The 15,943-nt window shown below is 44.6% G+C and overlaps 1 protein-coding gene and 1 long non-coding RNA gene across 2 annotated transcripts; one reads left to right on the top strand and one right to left on the bottom strand.

The window, feature by feature from the left end:
• Positions 1 to 1,513: 1,513 nt before the first annotated feature.
• On the bottom strand, positions 1,514 to 4,593 carry LOC128497473 (uncharacterized). The gene is made up of 2 exons (XR_008354317.1): positions 4,515 to 4,593; positions 1,514 to 1,919 (listed from the first exon to the last, which is right to left on the bottom strand). It is a non-coding gene; the product is annotated as an uncharacterized LOC128497473 (long non-coding RNA).
• Positions 4,594 to 4,917: 324 nt separating this feature from the next.
• GALNT11 (polypeptide N-acetylgalactosaminyltransferase 11) lies at positions 4,918 to 15,031 on the top strand. Its single transcript, XM_053466771.1, has 12 exons — positions 4,918 to 5,047; positions 5,594 to 5,923; positions 7,212 to 7,335; positions 7,613 to 7,779; positions 7,998 to 8,123; positions 8,557 to 8,806; positions 11,056 to 11,173; positions 11,465 to 11,617; positions 11,715 to 11,933; positions 13,184 to 13,288; positions 14,149 to 14,286; positions 14,662 to 15,031. The coding sequence occupies exons 2-12, from the start codon at positions 5,632 to 5,634 to the stop codon at positions 14,791 to 14,793; spliced, it is 1,824 nt and encodes a 607-aa protein (XP_053322746.1). The 5' UTR covers positions 4,918 to 5,047; positions 5,594 to 5,631; the 3' UTR covers positions 14,794 to 15,031.
• Positions 15,032 to 15,943: the final 912 nt, after the last annotated feature.

A 15,943-nucleotide genomic window follows, 5' to 3' on the forward strand; every position in this document is an offset into this window, starting at 1 on the left:
ATACTGAAAAGTGCCATGGTTACATGCGCAAAGTATCATTTATTTCATGCATTATTCACCTGGGTTGGAGTTCAAGCAGCTTTCATGAGACATTTAACGTTAGAACTGCTGTTCCACTTAGACAAACATTAATTGCACTCACTAGTATAACTAGTATGTTAACCAAAAATACCAGATCTAGTAATCTATTATACGGCGCAGGAGAAACATAAATTCTCGATCACCTGATTCCCGGTTAAATCTTACACCATGGCTGTAACTACTCGAACAGTCTCTACAGAGACTGCCCCCTCAACAGCTGGTATGTGCCATCACTGCCCCCCAAACAACTTGTCTGTGCCTCCCCCTTACAACATACTCTCTGGCACACATATGCAGACATGCTAACACAAATTACACACACAATTACACAGGCGTGTTCGCAGCTTGCTATCTGTTTCACCCCGGGGTCACGTGACGTCATGTGACCCTGATACGCTTCTGTCTCCCCGGGCTGGATCAAAATACTTTAGAAAGAAGCAACGTTTCTAAACTATTTTGAAACGATACGAGGACAAAAGAACAAGGGGACTTACCGGGCCCCCTAGAGTTACGGGCCCCATCGCAGCCGCGGCCCCTGTAGTTACGCCAGTGGTTGAAGCTCGCAGCTGTTCTACAGATCCGAGCTTCCCGTATTTTAAAGCAGCTGCTCAGCTTCACGGATTTAGTGAGAAAAATACTCCATGTCTTATCTGGAAACATAAGGGTTGAAACTATGTTTTTGGGGAAGCTGTCGGATTGAGCAATAACAATAATTCTAATTATAGCACTTTCTACAGAAAAAGAACATAAGGGAGACATTTTTATGTATTATTATACACCAAAAGTAACCAAGTCCTCAGACTTTTACTACTTTACCTTTTGTTCTCATGCACGTCGGCAGGGCCGGCCCGACAATGGAGCCGAGTGGGGCAACCGCTCCAGGCGGCCCTTTTGAAGGGGCGGCACTTCGCCGCCCCCAAGCCCTTTTTTTTTTTTTTTTTTTTAAGCGAAAGAGAGAGAAAGGGGCGCCGAGTGGTTTTCGCTTACCATGCTGTTAGTACCCGCTCAGCGCCCCTCTCTCCTCTGCGGCGAGTCTCCCTGTTCGGTCTCGGTGCCGGCTTGTAATGCTGAGATTTCCGGCGCTCAGCATTACAAGCCGGCACCGAGACCGAACAGGGAGACTCGCCGCAGGACTGCTGAAAGGTAAGTACGGGGGGGGGAGGCAGGGACGGAGGGAGAGGAAGGGTAGATAGGGGGGGGTGGCATTTTGCCTTGGGCCAGCCCTGCACGTCGGGTTAACACGCTGTGAATGAGTTCAGCGGGTTGATAGGAGTTGATATTTGTAACGTGGGGCACTGCTCTGTCTATTGATTTCTATAGCGCCATCAAATTCAGCAGCGCTGTACCACGGCTAAATAAGACATAACAAGTAGCAGATAACATAACAATTTGACTTACAGAAACAAGACGTAAGGAGGGCCCGGCTCAATCGTTCCTCGTTAACATGAATTGACTTTATTTGCTCTCGGCTTCCTTTAAAAGAATAGATCGAGTATCCGGCCGTCTTTCACGTCCAATGACAATTTGTGGGATCTTTCAGGAATGCCCCCCCCCCCCCCCGAGTCTGAGCATGTGGCTTTAAATCAAATTACTGCACCAACGAGAACCATTCGGTTGTTGCTACATAGACGGTCGTCACAACCGACGGATAAATATTGTGCAATCCCCTTGTAGAAAGTCCCCGTTATGCTTTTGGCGCCGTGAAGACTGAGCCAGCGCGTTTCGTTTCCTTATTTGCTCCCAAGCTTGGTTGTCTCCACCCTACGGATTTAGCTTCAATCTTCCAGTACCTTTTGATAACCCAGAAGTATCCTTTGAGGCCACCGAACCGACCCCATCTGTGACCGCAGGAAAAAAAAACCTTTGTTAGGTGAACGGGGCCACATTAAACATGCTAAATGTCTACAACCTCTCATCATCTTGTTTCAATACATAGGTCAGTGCACACACGAAGGGTTAACACAATCCTAAAGACAATGGGGGTGTTGTCTGCACCTACATAGAGGGTATATATGTGGTTTTATACTTTTTCCCGCATTCTCTTGGATGCTGAATGTTACAGAATGGGCAGACTCCATGGGGTTTATTCACTAAAGGGAGACTTAACGCTCTCATTTCACTATACATTATGTGTTTTGTTTCTCAAGCATGAAGAGTTGAGCCGACCCCGTATGATGCATAGTTTAATCTATAAGGAGAGCTTGGCGATATCTCACTGACTTAACTATCCATGTTACAGGGCCAGATAAATGCTTCCTGCAGCAGAGGCTTGTCGGGGATGTGCCTGTATAGTAGAGCGAAGGAACATAAACCCAACATTTAGCAGATAAACCCCAAGTGGTTCACAATGGATGCATATAAGTTTAGCCTCTAATAGATATATTTCCAACATTTCAAATACAATATACGAATATTCCTCTTTGCAAAGGGGGCAGAAAGTAAAACAAACTGATACAAAGTTACTAAAATACTAAGTTGCACTATTATTGAATGTTTCACTGTAGGTACCATGTTAACAGAGACAGCTTAATTTCTAAACAACTTAACCCAAAAAAATAAGCTATTACCAACCCCTAAATAATTAAAAGTTAAACACGGTCATAAATTAACCCCTGATTGGTTTTTCATTGCTGGGGAGAATGCCATAATCAGTGACAGGATGGTGGGTCCTTGTTACGGAAGGCCAGGCTTGCAGCTGAACCGTGACCCTCGTACTCAGGCAGATCCAGCTGTTTATTTTTTGGACCGCTTAGCAGGACTGCGATACACAGAAAGCACACGCAGACACTCTCCTTTGAAGATACCCTTTAACTTTTTGCCCTTCACTGTCAGGGCAGTGACATCATCAGCGGGCGCCGGTGATGCAACATCACACTCTGCACCAGAACTTTGGAATATTGCTTTACCCAAAAGACATGAGCGTTGTTAATACAGTCTGTTCGGACATTGATTGGAATAGACAACCAGATTAAGACAGCTGGTTAGTATGACTCCTTCTTGATTAGGGTTGCCAATACGTTCTAGGTCAGTTTTGACTAGAGTAGCTGAGCCCTGAGTCCATAGACTGCTATAAATAAACGGAGCAATCCATATACATTCTACATGCTGTCCGGCAGTGCACAGGAGTCACGGTTTAAATGTCTGATGCGGCTGAATTTCTTTTTACCTCCTTGCAGTCTCTTAACAAATAACTGTTAAAAGGCCATAACCTTGATATCTGCTCATACAGTCTGTTAACCCCTGAAAACCCATATTAGAATGTGTCTCCATTAGACAGATCAGACTCTATCGCATGCAAGAAACGACCAAAATACAAATCCACTCCCTGGTGATATCCCAACTGGATTATTGCAACTCCCTACTAACTCGTCTCCCCCTCTCCCGCCTATCATCGCTCCAATCCGTCCTCAACACCGCCGCTAGATTAATCTCTGTCACCGTTCCTCATCTGCTGCTCCTCTGTGCCAATCGCTCCACTGACTCTCCATACCCCCAGTACATAAGTTATGGTGGGTAAAGGTGATGGAAACCCTTCCGCTTAAGAGGCAAAGGTGATAATTGTTAACCTTATTTGCATGCACCTACCCAGAATCCCTCATGGTTGTGGCAGCACCGTGAACGAAAAACAAACCTTCTGGCTTGTCTGGTGTCTGTAGATGAGCGTTTAATAATACTTCTACAAACCCCCCAGAATGTAACCTTCTGACCTACAGAGCCCTTAAAAACTCTGTCCCCCTATCTCTCTCTACCCTCTTATCCAGATACCCCCCCAACCACTCTCTTCTACCATCATTACCTCTCCTCACTCCCGTATTCAGGATTTCACCCGCGCTGCACTCCTTCTCTGGGATTCCCTTCCCCGTTCCATCAGACTCTCTCTCTCCCGTACGCAACTTTCAAAACCCACCTTTATCCAGAAGCGTAGAACCTTTCCTTCAAAAACCCTCAGCCAGCATCCTAATCAAACCATCTGAAACAACCTCGACAGCTGATCCGGACCGACCAACTCATCCCCTTCCAAGCCGTCCTCTCCTGTTTCACCTTCCCCCCAACCGAATAGATTGTAAGCTCCCAAGAGCAGCGCCCTCTTCTCCTTTTGTACCAGTTTGGGATTCTAAAGCGCTACGGAATCTGTTGGAGCTATATATATATATATATATACACACACACACACAAATGTAATGTAATGTGGTACCAGAAGAAACCAATTCTGCTCACAAACACAATTTACCTGCGTGGTAAACACATAAAATCTGCTCACCCGCAGTATTCAGATTCGTTTAGAAATAGGTTAAAAGCATATCTATACATCTATATGCATCCTATCCGCAGCCTGTCTGCTCCGCCTAGGGGCCCCGACGTTTCTGATTTGTCGCTGGAGGTCCTTTTTTTGCCGAAAAAGGGACGTGGAAACAGATTCGCACGGAATGTACTGGGAACAAACGTTACAGATTGCAAGGAAGGTCAATATTAACCTGGTGGGGCTTCAGGTGCTCACTGTCCTCCTACCCCACTTCCACACAGCTCTGTGACAGGGCCCTGGACAAACTGTGGGATGCCGGGGTGGAGTGAGGGGCCTGAACAATGCTGAGTGACAGTCCCGAATCAGGGGCCCCAGAACGTCTGGCTTTGGAGAACCTGCGCCCGCACAGCCCTTTAACAATTAGGGTGTTTCGGGGGCCATTTTGTAAAAGGCAATCACACCTTTAGCATTCCGTTTACGTCTCCCGGCCGACTACCGACCCACTCACTCACTCGAGCGCATACCCCGTTTGATACTAGCGTGACATCACCAAGCGCGCCCACCGCCACAAGCCGCGCCCACTTATGACGTTCCACGCTTCATACACATAGCTGGGGTCGCGAGCTTGTCAACATCGCGCAGAGGGCGGGGTCTGGTCTGTACGTCAATGGGAGGGCGGAGCTGCGTGTACTCTTTCCTCAGAACAGTCTACTAAGGGACCAGGTAAGCTGTGCCCGCGGGGGCCCGGTGTGGCTCCGGCATTCTGGGGGCCCCCGGTTAAGCCGCTGGCGGTCAGGGAGCTGCAGTCCGTCCTCTCTGTGGGGGCCGCCTCATTGCAGCCGTGCCCGGCCGGCTCCTGTCACGCGTGGCTCAGATTGTGGGTGACCCGTGGGGTTAATTCTTTTGCGCTTAAAGCCTGAAGATTTAACTTAAATGCTGCCATCAGCTGAAGGGGTTAAATGCAGAGTGTCAGAATGCTGCAACTTGCATTGTTTAGACTTTAACCCCTGCAGGCACCGAGGGCTGTAAAATGCATTAACCCCATAAGCCCCAGTGGGGAATTTTAACTTTCCCTCTGCTTTGGACCCTCATTTAATTTTAACCATGAAGTTGCCAGGTGGCTTTTCCATTTTTGAACCCGCTCCCCCCTGTGAGGTCTGATAGGTGTGTGTGTGTGTGTGTGTGTGTGTGTGTGTGTGTGTGTGTGTGTGTGTGTATATATATATATAATCTATATATATATTTTTTTTAACCCCTCTCTCTCCGCAGGGACTTGAGAATGGATCCTCGACGATGCTAGGGCTACAATGGGAAGCGCCGCGCTTCGCTGTTTCTGTTATGGTTGCCTCTTCACCTCTGTGACCTGGACGCTTCTGCTCTTTATCTATTTCAACTTTAGCGAAGAAAGCCAAGGCGCCAGACATGTGCCCATCAAGGGGCTCGAGCCCTATAAACCATACCCGAAAAAGATCTATCCCCGCTTCTCCCGCGAGTCGCTCATCGCCGGCGACAAAGCTCAGAAGATCCACGAGGACGATCGCTTGGGGAATCACGTCGGAGATCAAGGCGAAAACAGTCTGGATTTCTCTCCCGAAATGGGTAAAAAAAACTAAAAAGATGGTCTGAGAGGTCGGAATCTCGAATTAGAGCGTCGGAGGCTTAGATGCAATGAGAGGGTGGTGGGAAAGTGGTCGAGGCTATGGATATCTCGAATCTAAGACGGGACCAGCGACCGATTAAGGTCTGAGTCTCTATGGCAGGAATAACTGGCGACTAGACGGGGGCGAGGAGTGGGTCGGCCGGCAGATTTTGCGTTGTGTATATTTTTATACGAAGCGTGTACGTCACTCGAGCTGCTGTTTGTGTCATTAATGTTATTAAAGGCTTTTAATAGACGTTTTTAACATTTGGTACAGAAGGGCATTTGGCGGCTCCAATATGTCTCCGTTTTCCTAACGTTAACGATATTTTCCTTCGGCGTCCTAAACACTTTATTATTATGTAACAGTAAATTGGATATCCTGGCCCACGCAGCTAGCAATCTAGACACTGGAGCGTAGCAGAGAGTTGGGGTCTGGACTCGGCGGGGCTTTAATGATTCGCTGAATCTCCTCCTAGCAGGAATTTGCGCGGATTGTTTACAATCCTTTTCTTGGCTCTCCTGACTGTTTAATAACGTAGCACAAGCGTGTATTGTGTCCCGCGTGGGGGCCCGAGATCCAATGCACGTGATCCAGGGGTTATTTAAACCCTGTAGGGGACCCTTCTACCATCTACCGTAAATTATATATATATATATTATTGTTTGAGTTCCACAGGGTAATTCATACCACTAATAAATTATCTATAGAAATAATTTTATAATTGAAAGTTTTATATCTTTGCTGAAAATAGCATCCAGTAGCGCGTATAAAGTGGGGTTAATCCCCGGCACCGGATTCTCCCGTGTTGTCTTGTGGAAAGTTCATTGGTCTCTTTTGCATTATCTGGCTCGGTAATCGTATTTATTGATAGTGTCGACGCTGGAATACGAGGACGTTAAATACTTTGTTACATGGAAGAAGCTCAAACGTCATCGTTTTTTTATTTATTTTTTTCCTGCCTCTTTTGCATGAACTGTCTGCTGTGATACATTTATGTAAAATAACCCATTTTTCTTGTATCCATGTATAGAATATTGAATTATTTTATCAATGGTTGTCCCTCACAGATAATTCGCCGGATACTTTTCTGCTCCGTTAAATATGTGCATTATTGACTTTAATTTTGAATCGATTTGGGTTGATACTTAGTGGATCTGTTGGTTTTTGAGTTGCTTCGCTGTCATATAATTTATTTATTAAATGACTTTAGACCTGGCTGAGTTAATGAAACCTCTGTGTTGTAGGCATGATATTCAGCGAGAGAGACCAGGATGTGCGTGACACGGGATATCAGAAACACGCCTTTAACATGCTAATCAGCAATCGACTTGGCTACCACCGCGACGTGCCCGACACAAGGGATTCAAAGTGAGTGACTCTTTATTATACGGTCGTGGCTCTGAGTCTTCACGGGGTGATAGAGGCAGACGGGGACTTGGTTATTAAACGATATCGGTTCGAGGAATCGCAGCTTCATATGCTATACCTGTTATGTACCTTTAACACAGGTGTGTTAATGGTATGGAATCAGAACCCTCGTTCCGATTGTCTGTATTTTAAAATACAAAGATAAATCCTACATCCGGTCACCGTGTGTCACCGCGACCTGACGCTCTGCTGCCGTGCGTTTTGGTTTTTTTGGCAGGTGTGTAAAGAAAACGTACCCTCGGGATCTGCCCCTCGCGAGCGTCGTCATCTGCTTTTACAACGAAGCTTTTTCTGCTTTGTTACGGACCGTCCACAGCGTGTTGGACCGCAGCCCGGGCGACCTGCTGCAGGAGATCATTCTGGTGGATGATAACAGCGACCTGGGTGGGTGGCACGATCGTACCTTTTAACGGGGGCTACAGCCGAACAGGCCGACCGGAAGAGGGGTGTGTGTGTATATGTATAATAGACGTACAGGTGATCTGGTGAAAGGCATGTTGTGAGATCCCCGCATGGAAGGTATTTAATTCTCATGAACATTAGTACTATTGATACAATTGTGCAGCTTGTAAAAGTTTTTTGCTGTTTTTTTGTTTGTTTAGATGACTTAAAGAAAGATTTAGATGATTACATTGAAGAGAACCTCCCCAAAAAGGTGAAGCTTGTGCGGAACAAGCAACGAGAGGGGCTGATTCGCGGCAGGATGGTTGGGGCATCTCACGCCACGGGTGAGATTATACGTGCATACATGATATTATTCACGTGTGCAATGTATGGCTATACACGAATCTTCCCAGGAATGAACATGGATCACACAACATCTGCCAGCATTAGGGTTTATGCTTTTTATCTTTCATTCTGTGCTTAAGTTTTGAAGACATTTAGGTTTCAAAGATTATTTAATCAAAGCAGAGCTACTGCTCTACCTGGAACTCGCATACCGTCCCCTTTACAATGTATTAACCCTTTCTCTTCCAATGAACCGGTAATCCCTGTATTGGTTATTGAAATCTGCCGACACCGTGGATAAATGTTTACTGGTTCTGCATATTTAACGTAGTATCGGGAAAGGTGGTTCTTTTGCTGTAATCGGGATCTTGTTCTGGTTCTCAGTTTTGTTACGGTGTAAGTGTAGGTCTCACTGTTTTGCCGTCCTCGCAGGCGATGTGCTGGTGTTCCTGGACAGTCACTGCGAGGTGAATGAGATGTGGCTGCAACCTCTTCTCACTCCCATCAAGGAGAACCGAAAGAACGTGGTGTGTCCAGTCATCGACATCATCAGCGCCGACACGTTAATTTACAGCTCCTCACCTGTTGTGCGCGGGGGCTTTAACTGGGGGCTGCACTTCAAGTGGGACCCTGTTCCCTTGGTGGAATTAGAAGGACCTGAGGGATTCACTACGCCTTTTAGGTAATGGAGCTGTGTTATGGTTGGCACGTGCTGTGAAACTATTATCACGTGATTTAACTAGTGTGCAATAAATATCCATAAGTGAGACTGTATCTATTATCCCTGATGGTCATCTTAAAATAGTGAAGCTAAAAATAAGGCTACCCGAGATGTCCTGCAAGCAGAGTTGTTGTTTTATGTTTTTCTCCACCTGACCCCTTGTGATTTGTGTCTGGAGTGTGGGTGATGGGAGTTATTTAAATATCGGTGAGTGTTGTGCTTTTAGAAGGTGAAAGAGTATGAATGCATCATATAGAATGGCGATAGGTGTCTGTAGATCCAAACCGTGCCTCTGTCCGTTATATCCCGGGTGTAAATAAAATATAAGAAAAGACATCCCTAGAATTATTCAGGCACCAGAAACAGCAGACCTTAATGTTCAGTGAGCCCAAATTTACTATTCTTCCGTCTTTCTAAAGCCGATTTAGAGCTATAAGTATTGTTGGCTAAATGTTTCCCTCCTGGCTTGACTGCCTCTGTTAATTAGACTCCATAGGACTGTTCGTAGGCCAGGTGGGATCGCTCCGTGGTTTGGGGTCCGCAGATGTGTGGACTGCCAGACTGTTGGATATGCTTCCAAGACTTTAGTCCACATGGTGGGTCTGAATGGTGTAAAGTTTATAATCAGTGTGTGTGTGTGTGTACGTACGGTGGCTTGCGTTGGCAGTCATACGAAACTGGCTTTAGCTGCTGGAGTGCAAATCCTATAAACCTCAACCACTCACATTGGCTGAATGGAAGTAGCCGCCACTGCTTTGTAGCCTCACCTAAATGGCCGTTTAAAATATGGAAAATTGTGTGTGTGGGGTATTTATTTTACTCCGCAGAACATTAATTAAGCGATTCCTTCTCGGTAACGGGTGTACTCTTCAGACAGACGGAAAGCCGGCGGGGTATACTCGGCTCTTCCGGCAGTGTGTTCTGGCAACGTTAATGTATGGCGCGAATGCCATTTGGCTTCTCCCGGAATCTAAGAGCCTATTTTTTTTCCTAAGAGAAAGGAATAGTGTTCTGAAGCTACGAGCTGGACGGATTTCTGGAAAAATGTGCTTCTGTTGGCAGTCGTGTAAGCTTCGGTGTCGCAGAGCGAAAGTGATTTAAATAAAATTCTTTTCTTTATAGGATAAGGTTGTGTATAAATCTCTCCAATTTCTCATTAATCTTTCAAATGTGCCTTTTTTTTCTTAAATTGTTCGCTTGAAGAACATTAATGAAAGACAGGTTACACTGGGTAGCTGACGCATGCATATGCTGTGTGGAGATATACCACGTCCACCAACGATGTATAATATTACACACATTTACACTGTCAATCAAAAGTTTGGGGTCAATTTAAAATTCCCTTGTTTTTAAAAGAAAGCTAATTTTGTCCATTAAAATAACATGAAATGGATCAGAAATCCAGCGCAGACGGGGTTAATGTTGTAAATGACTATTGTAGCTGGAAATGGCTGATATTAATGGAATCTCTTCATAGGCGTACAGAGGCCCTTTATCACTCCCATCACTCCTGTGTCCCAATGGCCCTTTATCACTCCCATCACTCCTGTGTTCCAATGGCCCTTCATCACTCCTGTGCTCCAATGGCCCTTTATCACTCCCATCACCCCTGTGTTCCAATGGCCCTTTATCACTCCCATCACCCCTGTGTTTCAATGGCACGTTGTGTTCGCTGATCCACGTTAAGTCTAACTGACCCCAAACTTTTGAATGTGGTGTGTGTGTATATGTGTTTTTTTTTCAGCCAATTAAAAACCCCTAATTTGTATTAATGTTTGTGGAACGTATTCTCTGTTGACTGATCCCATAGAATACCATTTTCACATACAGCTGGTTGAACACCTGCTGCCGAAGCTCTCCTGTATTTCCCCCTTCACTGTACTTTATATCTGCTGATCCAGATTAGGGCAAAAATTAAATTTTGATCCAATATTTTCCCAAAGGGGCAAAAAAAATCTTTTTAAAAAAGGAATTTGATTTTCTCTGGGATCATCGTGACTTATCCTGAGGCTGAATTCTTACAACCTGGGATACCAGTGTCTTTTAACAAAATGCTGGGAGCCTTCCTGGGAGTGTTTAGACGAATCAATATGAACGATATCAGACTATGAACACTGACGGTATATAAGCGACGTAAATCACCTGGGAAAACCTGCGCTGTGTCCACCCCTCCCCGTTTACATAATAACAATGAATTTGTTTTATTTCAGGTCTCCGACTATGGCTGGGGGTCTTTTTGCAATGCACAGAGAATACTTTAATACCCTGGGGCAGTATGACAGCGGCATGGACATCTGGGGAGGAGAGAACCTGGAGATATCGTTCCGGGTAAACGTGGCTTCAGTCTGCATGTTTTATAATTGGGTGTAATTAGTGATAATACGGCAGTCGTCGGGTTCCCGACAGGTATTAATCTAAAATAAAACTACAGGATTTAGGATTTTATTCACAAACGGTCACTAAGTTACAGCCCAAGATTAACCAGAGAAAACTGGCAAGCGTTTTGGGTTTAGGTACCTCCAGAGAGACCAGATGTATTATTGCGGGGCAAAAATAATTATTCATCAGTTTATTGGGAAACTTTGGCAGTAATTACACCAACGGTGCGCTTTGTTTCAGATCTGGATGTGCGGGGGCAGCCTGCTGATCGTCCCGTGCTCCAGGGTCGGCCATATCTTCCGTAAAAGACGTCCTTATGGCTCACCGGGGGGCCAGGACACAATGGCGCACAATTCTCTGCGTCTGGCGCACGTGTGGATGGATGAATATAAGGTGAGAGTCATGAATCGTCCTGTAGTGTCGTTGCATGCATAGTTTGGGGCAAATCGTATTTTTTTTATTTATTTTTGTTTTTTTTTCTGCTTCACAGGAACAATATTTCGCACTTAGACCAGAACTTAGGAACAGAGATTATGGCGATATAAGTGAGAGAGTGGCTTTGAGGAACAGGTTAAAATGCAAGTCCTTCAAGTGGTATTTGGACAATATATACCCTGAGATGCAAGTCTCTGGACCAAACGCAAAGGCCCAGCCGCCGGTCTTTGTCAACAGAGGAGCCAAAAGACCCAAAATCATCCAGCGCGGGAGGGTAAGAGATGCGGGGAGAATAACTGAAACTGTTTTCACGAATGTGTCTTACTGAACTTAAATGTTTATTAATGATGTAAATAATAATAATAATCTGCAGGATCATCCACAATGTTGCAGTTTTCCAACATAAACAGGTTTTCTGTATCGTCCACCAGACTGCTCTTAAACTGGGACCAGTAAAGCTGATCTAGCTCGCTTCACTGTTACCCGAGTCTCTCAAATGTAGGAAAATGAATATGCTGGGACTGATAACGTCAGTAACGTGACACATGGTGGTTCTGTGGAGATCCTTGAGAGTTACCAGCAGGAGCTGCAGCCCCCTCAGGAGAGAGAATGAAAATACCCAATATATGGAAATAATTATTTGTTAATAAAGTGTCACCGAGATGCTAATTCCCTATAGGTTGGCTCCTCCTCTTTGCTGAAGGAATATATTGGCAGTGGTTAACACTTTGCGTGCCAGCTAATTGAAGCATGGGTGGCCTACAGTGGATGCTAATCAATGCACTTGTTTTATTGGGGCTCTGAACAAATCCCACCGAGCCTCCGCTGGAGGGGACCAGTGCCAAGTATATGATCTGCACATCCTGCTGAACACATCTCCCGTGCAGAAAATAGCTGGTGGGGGGCAGAGGGCCGATGCATACGGGGGCTTTCTGTCGATTCCACACCAATGCATTTCTAGGAGGTGACACCACGAAAAGCAAAAACGTACCTGTCTGTTATCGTTGCATGTGATGGAGGGTTGGAGGGTTTGCCTTAAAGCTGGAATCGATTAGATAATGCTAATTATGCCACATTCTGCCACATACCTCGGCTCACTTGAGATAAAATAGTGCTTTCTAACCTCTAATGTCTCCAAAATCATTACACAGACTGTCGGTGATTAAGGCAAAAAGTATAGTTTTTATAAATTTAGTGATACATTGGAGGTAAATAGTCTTGGACTGCTGGATTTAGAGAGAGGATAATGACTAAAGATTGAAGGGGATTGGTAACAAATACCGGTTTGGCTTCACGGGGGAAGATCATTCTTCACGTTTTATTATTTATCACAGAAAAAAAAAAAAAAATTCAAAAGTACAAATGTACGGCACCAACGCGTTTGAATGTAACCCACGAAAGCATTAAACCACGTGATTTAGTAGTGGAAATGCGGTCCAATTCGCTACTTAATTTAGCTGATGAGGGTTTCACCGATCCCATCTGAATCCGCCTGCCGAGTCACAAATGTCTGTTCCTTTTCAGCTGATCAACGTGCTGACCAACAAGTGCCTGGCTGCGCAGGGTCATCCGAGCCAGAAAGCGGGGCTGGTGGTGGTGAAAGAATGCGATTTCAGCGATTCCGACCAGGTAGGGTCCCTCAATCCCTGAATGGTGTTTGTCGATTGATACAATTTCTTAAAACCCTCGCTCAACACCAACACTAGTCGAGTGTGTTTTTGTTTTTATTGTTTAATGTTTATTGGAAATAGTTTTTATTTTTATTTTGTAAAGTTGGAGGGTAAGAAACTTTAGCGATGGTCGTCCGTCAGAGCAGGCATCAGCGTCTTGTCCAGGTGAATATTTAGGAAGGGCTATCGTTTGATGAGTTTGTGGCACCGTGAGGGCTGTGAGCCGGCTGTCGGGGTCTAGCGAGGACTTTTATACGGTTCAAGCGTAGCAGCGGGACTTTGACGTATCGTCGGCGTGAAGGCTATAGGAAGAAAACACGGTGTCCCGCAGATTAACTCGCTAAACAGTCAGATCTGCTCGTCCAGGCGTTCTGAAAACAATAAGAGATGAAGTATATCTGTTCTCTATAGCAGAGGAAAGCTCGCAGGTTACCCTGCACTCCTCGCTCATGTCAGCCTTCCTGACCACACTGACCACTAATTGATTAATCGGCCTCATTAGTCTTTTCCTGGCTAGCACGGTGTTCACATAATCCGTTGTTGCCTTCCCTGGATATCTGAACGGGCTTCAAGCGCTTAAGGAATTGGGTTTTATGATAGAAAAACCGAAGACTGCATCAAAATTTTGGAAATCGTATGCTAGGAGTATCCGATAAGTACGTCTGTTAGAGGATAGTCGGTGACGGCGGGTAGAACAATCTCTCCTCCGGCGTTGTTTCCGTGACTGTGAATACCTGTTCCTAACAGAGAAAGAGATGATGATGTAATTCCCTTCTCTGACTTAATGCTCGCATCATTTTTTTTCGTTGCTGCCGTTAGATCTGGACGTATAACGAAGAAAACGAACTCGTTCTGAGTAACTTGCTTTGCCTGGATATGTCAGAGACCCGATCCTCGGATCCTCCTCGTCTTATGAAATGCCACGGCTCCGGGGGGTCGCAGCAGTGGGTGCTGGGGGTAAGTTCTTTCTGACCCAAAGCGCCAAATTCTATTTCTCTCGTTTTTCATGGGGAGAAAAGGTTTGGGAAAGCAAGAATGACCAAAACGGGTAGTGATTTTAACCTTTATATTGAGACCGTCGGTGGCTGGCGTCGGTGGGATTAGTTATTCTACGAGACCAAGGGAAAAAAAAACTATTGAACTTTTTATATTTAAATGTAAATGAGAACCAATCGGTACCGTCTTATGCTGCAATCCTGTATGTTTGCTTAATGGTTTGATGGATTTGCACTTTGTTAGCACCCCGTATGATTTTTGTTTTTGTTAGTTTTTTGAATTGAGTCAAACTTTGAACAAACGGCCTCCATTTTTAACATTTTTTTTTCACCCCAGAAAAGCTACCGTCTGTACCAAGTGTCTGTTGGGCAATGTTTGAAGATCATCGACCCGACAAGCCACAAGGGCTACGTGTCCATGGCTATCTGCGACGGCTCTCCGGCTCAGCGGTGGGATTTCCGTAGCTGAGGTCGAGCTCCGTACATGAAGCTAACGGATTCTGACGCCAAACCTTCCCGGCACGATCAGTCCCAGCTGCTATTTTAAATTTCTCCATCTTGTCAAATACTTGACATGCAGACGTACAGAGGAGTTCTTCGACGTATTTGCTTTTTAATCCTTACATGAATGTAAAGAATTTTATGTCATAATTTGAGCATTTTAATTTGTTATAATTTTACCTTGTAGCCTGTCTTATAAAAAAAAAAAAAAAAAAAAAAAAAAAAAACTTAAGTCGATAAATCCATTTCTTTTAGATCCTGTTACATATTCATTTATATTTTAAAACCATTTTTAGCTGTTCTGGAGCAAAATGTTACTTTCAATACAATGTTCAAAGGAAACCTACTGGGGGTCTGGCATGCCAGTGTTATATAATACTTATATTTTTATTTATCTTGAATCTGTGATTCATCTCATGTTACACGGCTACATTTAGCGTAAGTTTGCTCGTTTTAAGACTTTTGTTTTTTGGGCACAAGGGGGAGATTTGGCTCTGGGAAGTTGGGAGAAACCTCTATAGTACTACGGGGCCGTAAATCTGGCTCCCTGGGACACTACAGTAGCTGCCATGATGCTCGCGGGTTGGCTTTAGTCCGATCTCTTGCTCTGGATGTAGAATAAGTTAGGAAGTTCTGAAAAAACCTCTACATTTTTTTTTTTCACAGAGCAGATGTTCTCCGTAATGTTCACATATTTGGGAAATTTGAATCGGGCCTCATTCACTGATCCCTCCCTATTTTAGAACTTAATAAAAAGCAAAGCTGCCTAATTGTTTACGGGTGATGAGTCGAGAAAATGGAATTAATTATTCTTGCAGATTGGCAAATAAAGCTGTAAATGAAAGTTTATAAATTTGCTACTTAATACACATGTATGGATTGATTTACTTTTTTTGTCACTGCTTAAGATTTGTAATAAAAATTCTAAATATTATTGGTTATTTTATTTTATATTTTGCATGAAAAAAAAAATCCCATCCTTTCCCATTTCAGTAACAATATATAGTGACAGGGTGGTGGTGTTTAGGATCCCAAATCCTCTGTAGTCTCTACCCCTTCAGAATTTAGAAGTTTTGCGTGGTTTTTCATAAACCCAATTCAGGAGCAGTATTTGCTGG

Source organism: Spea bombifrons, chromosome 5 (genome assembly GCF_027358695.1).
Source record: "Spea bombifrons isolate aSpeBom1 chromosome 5, aSpeBom1.2.pri, whole genome shotgun sequence".
NCBI lineage: Eukaryota > Metazoa > Chordata > Amphibia > Anura > Pelobatidae > Spea > Spea bombifrons.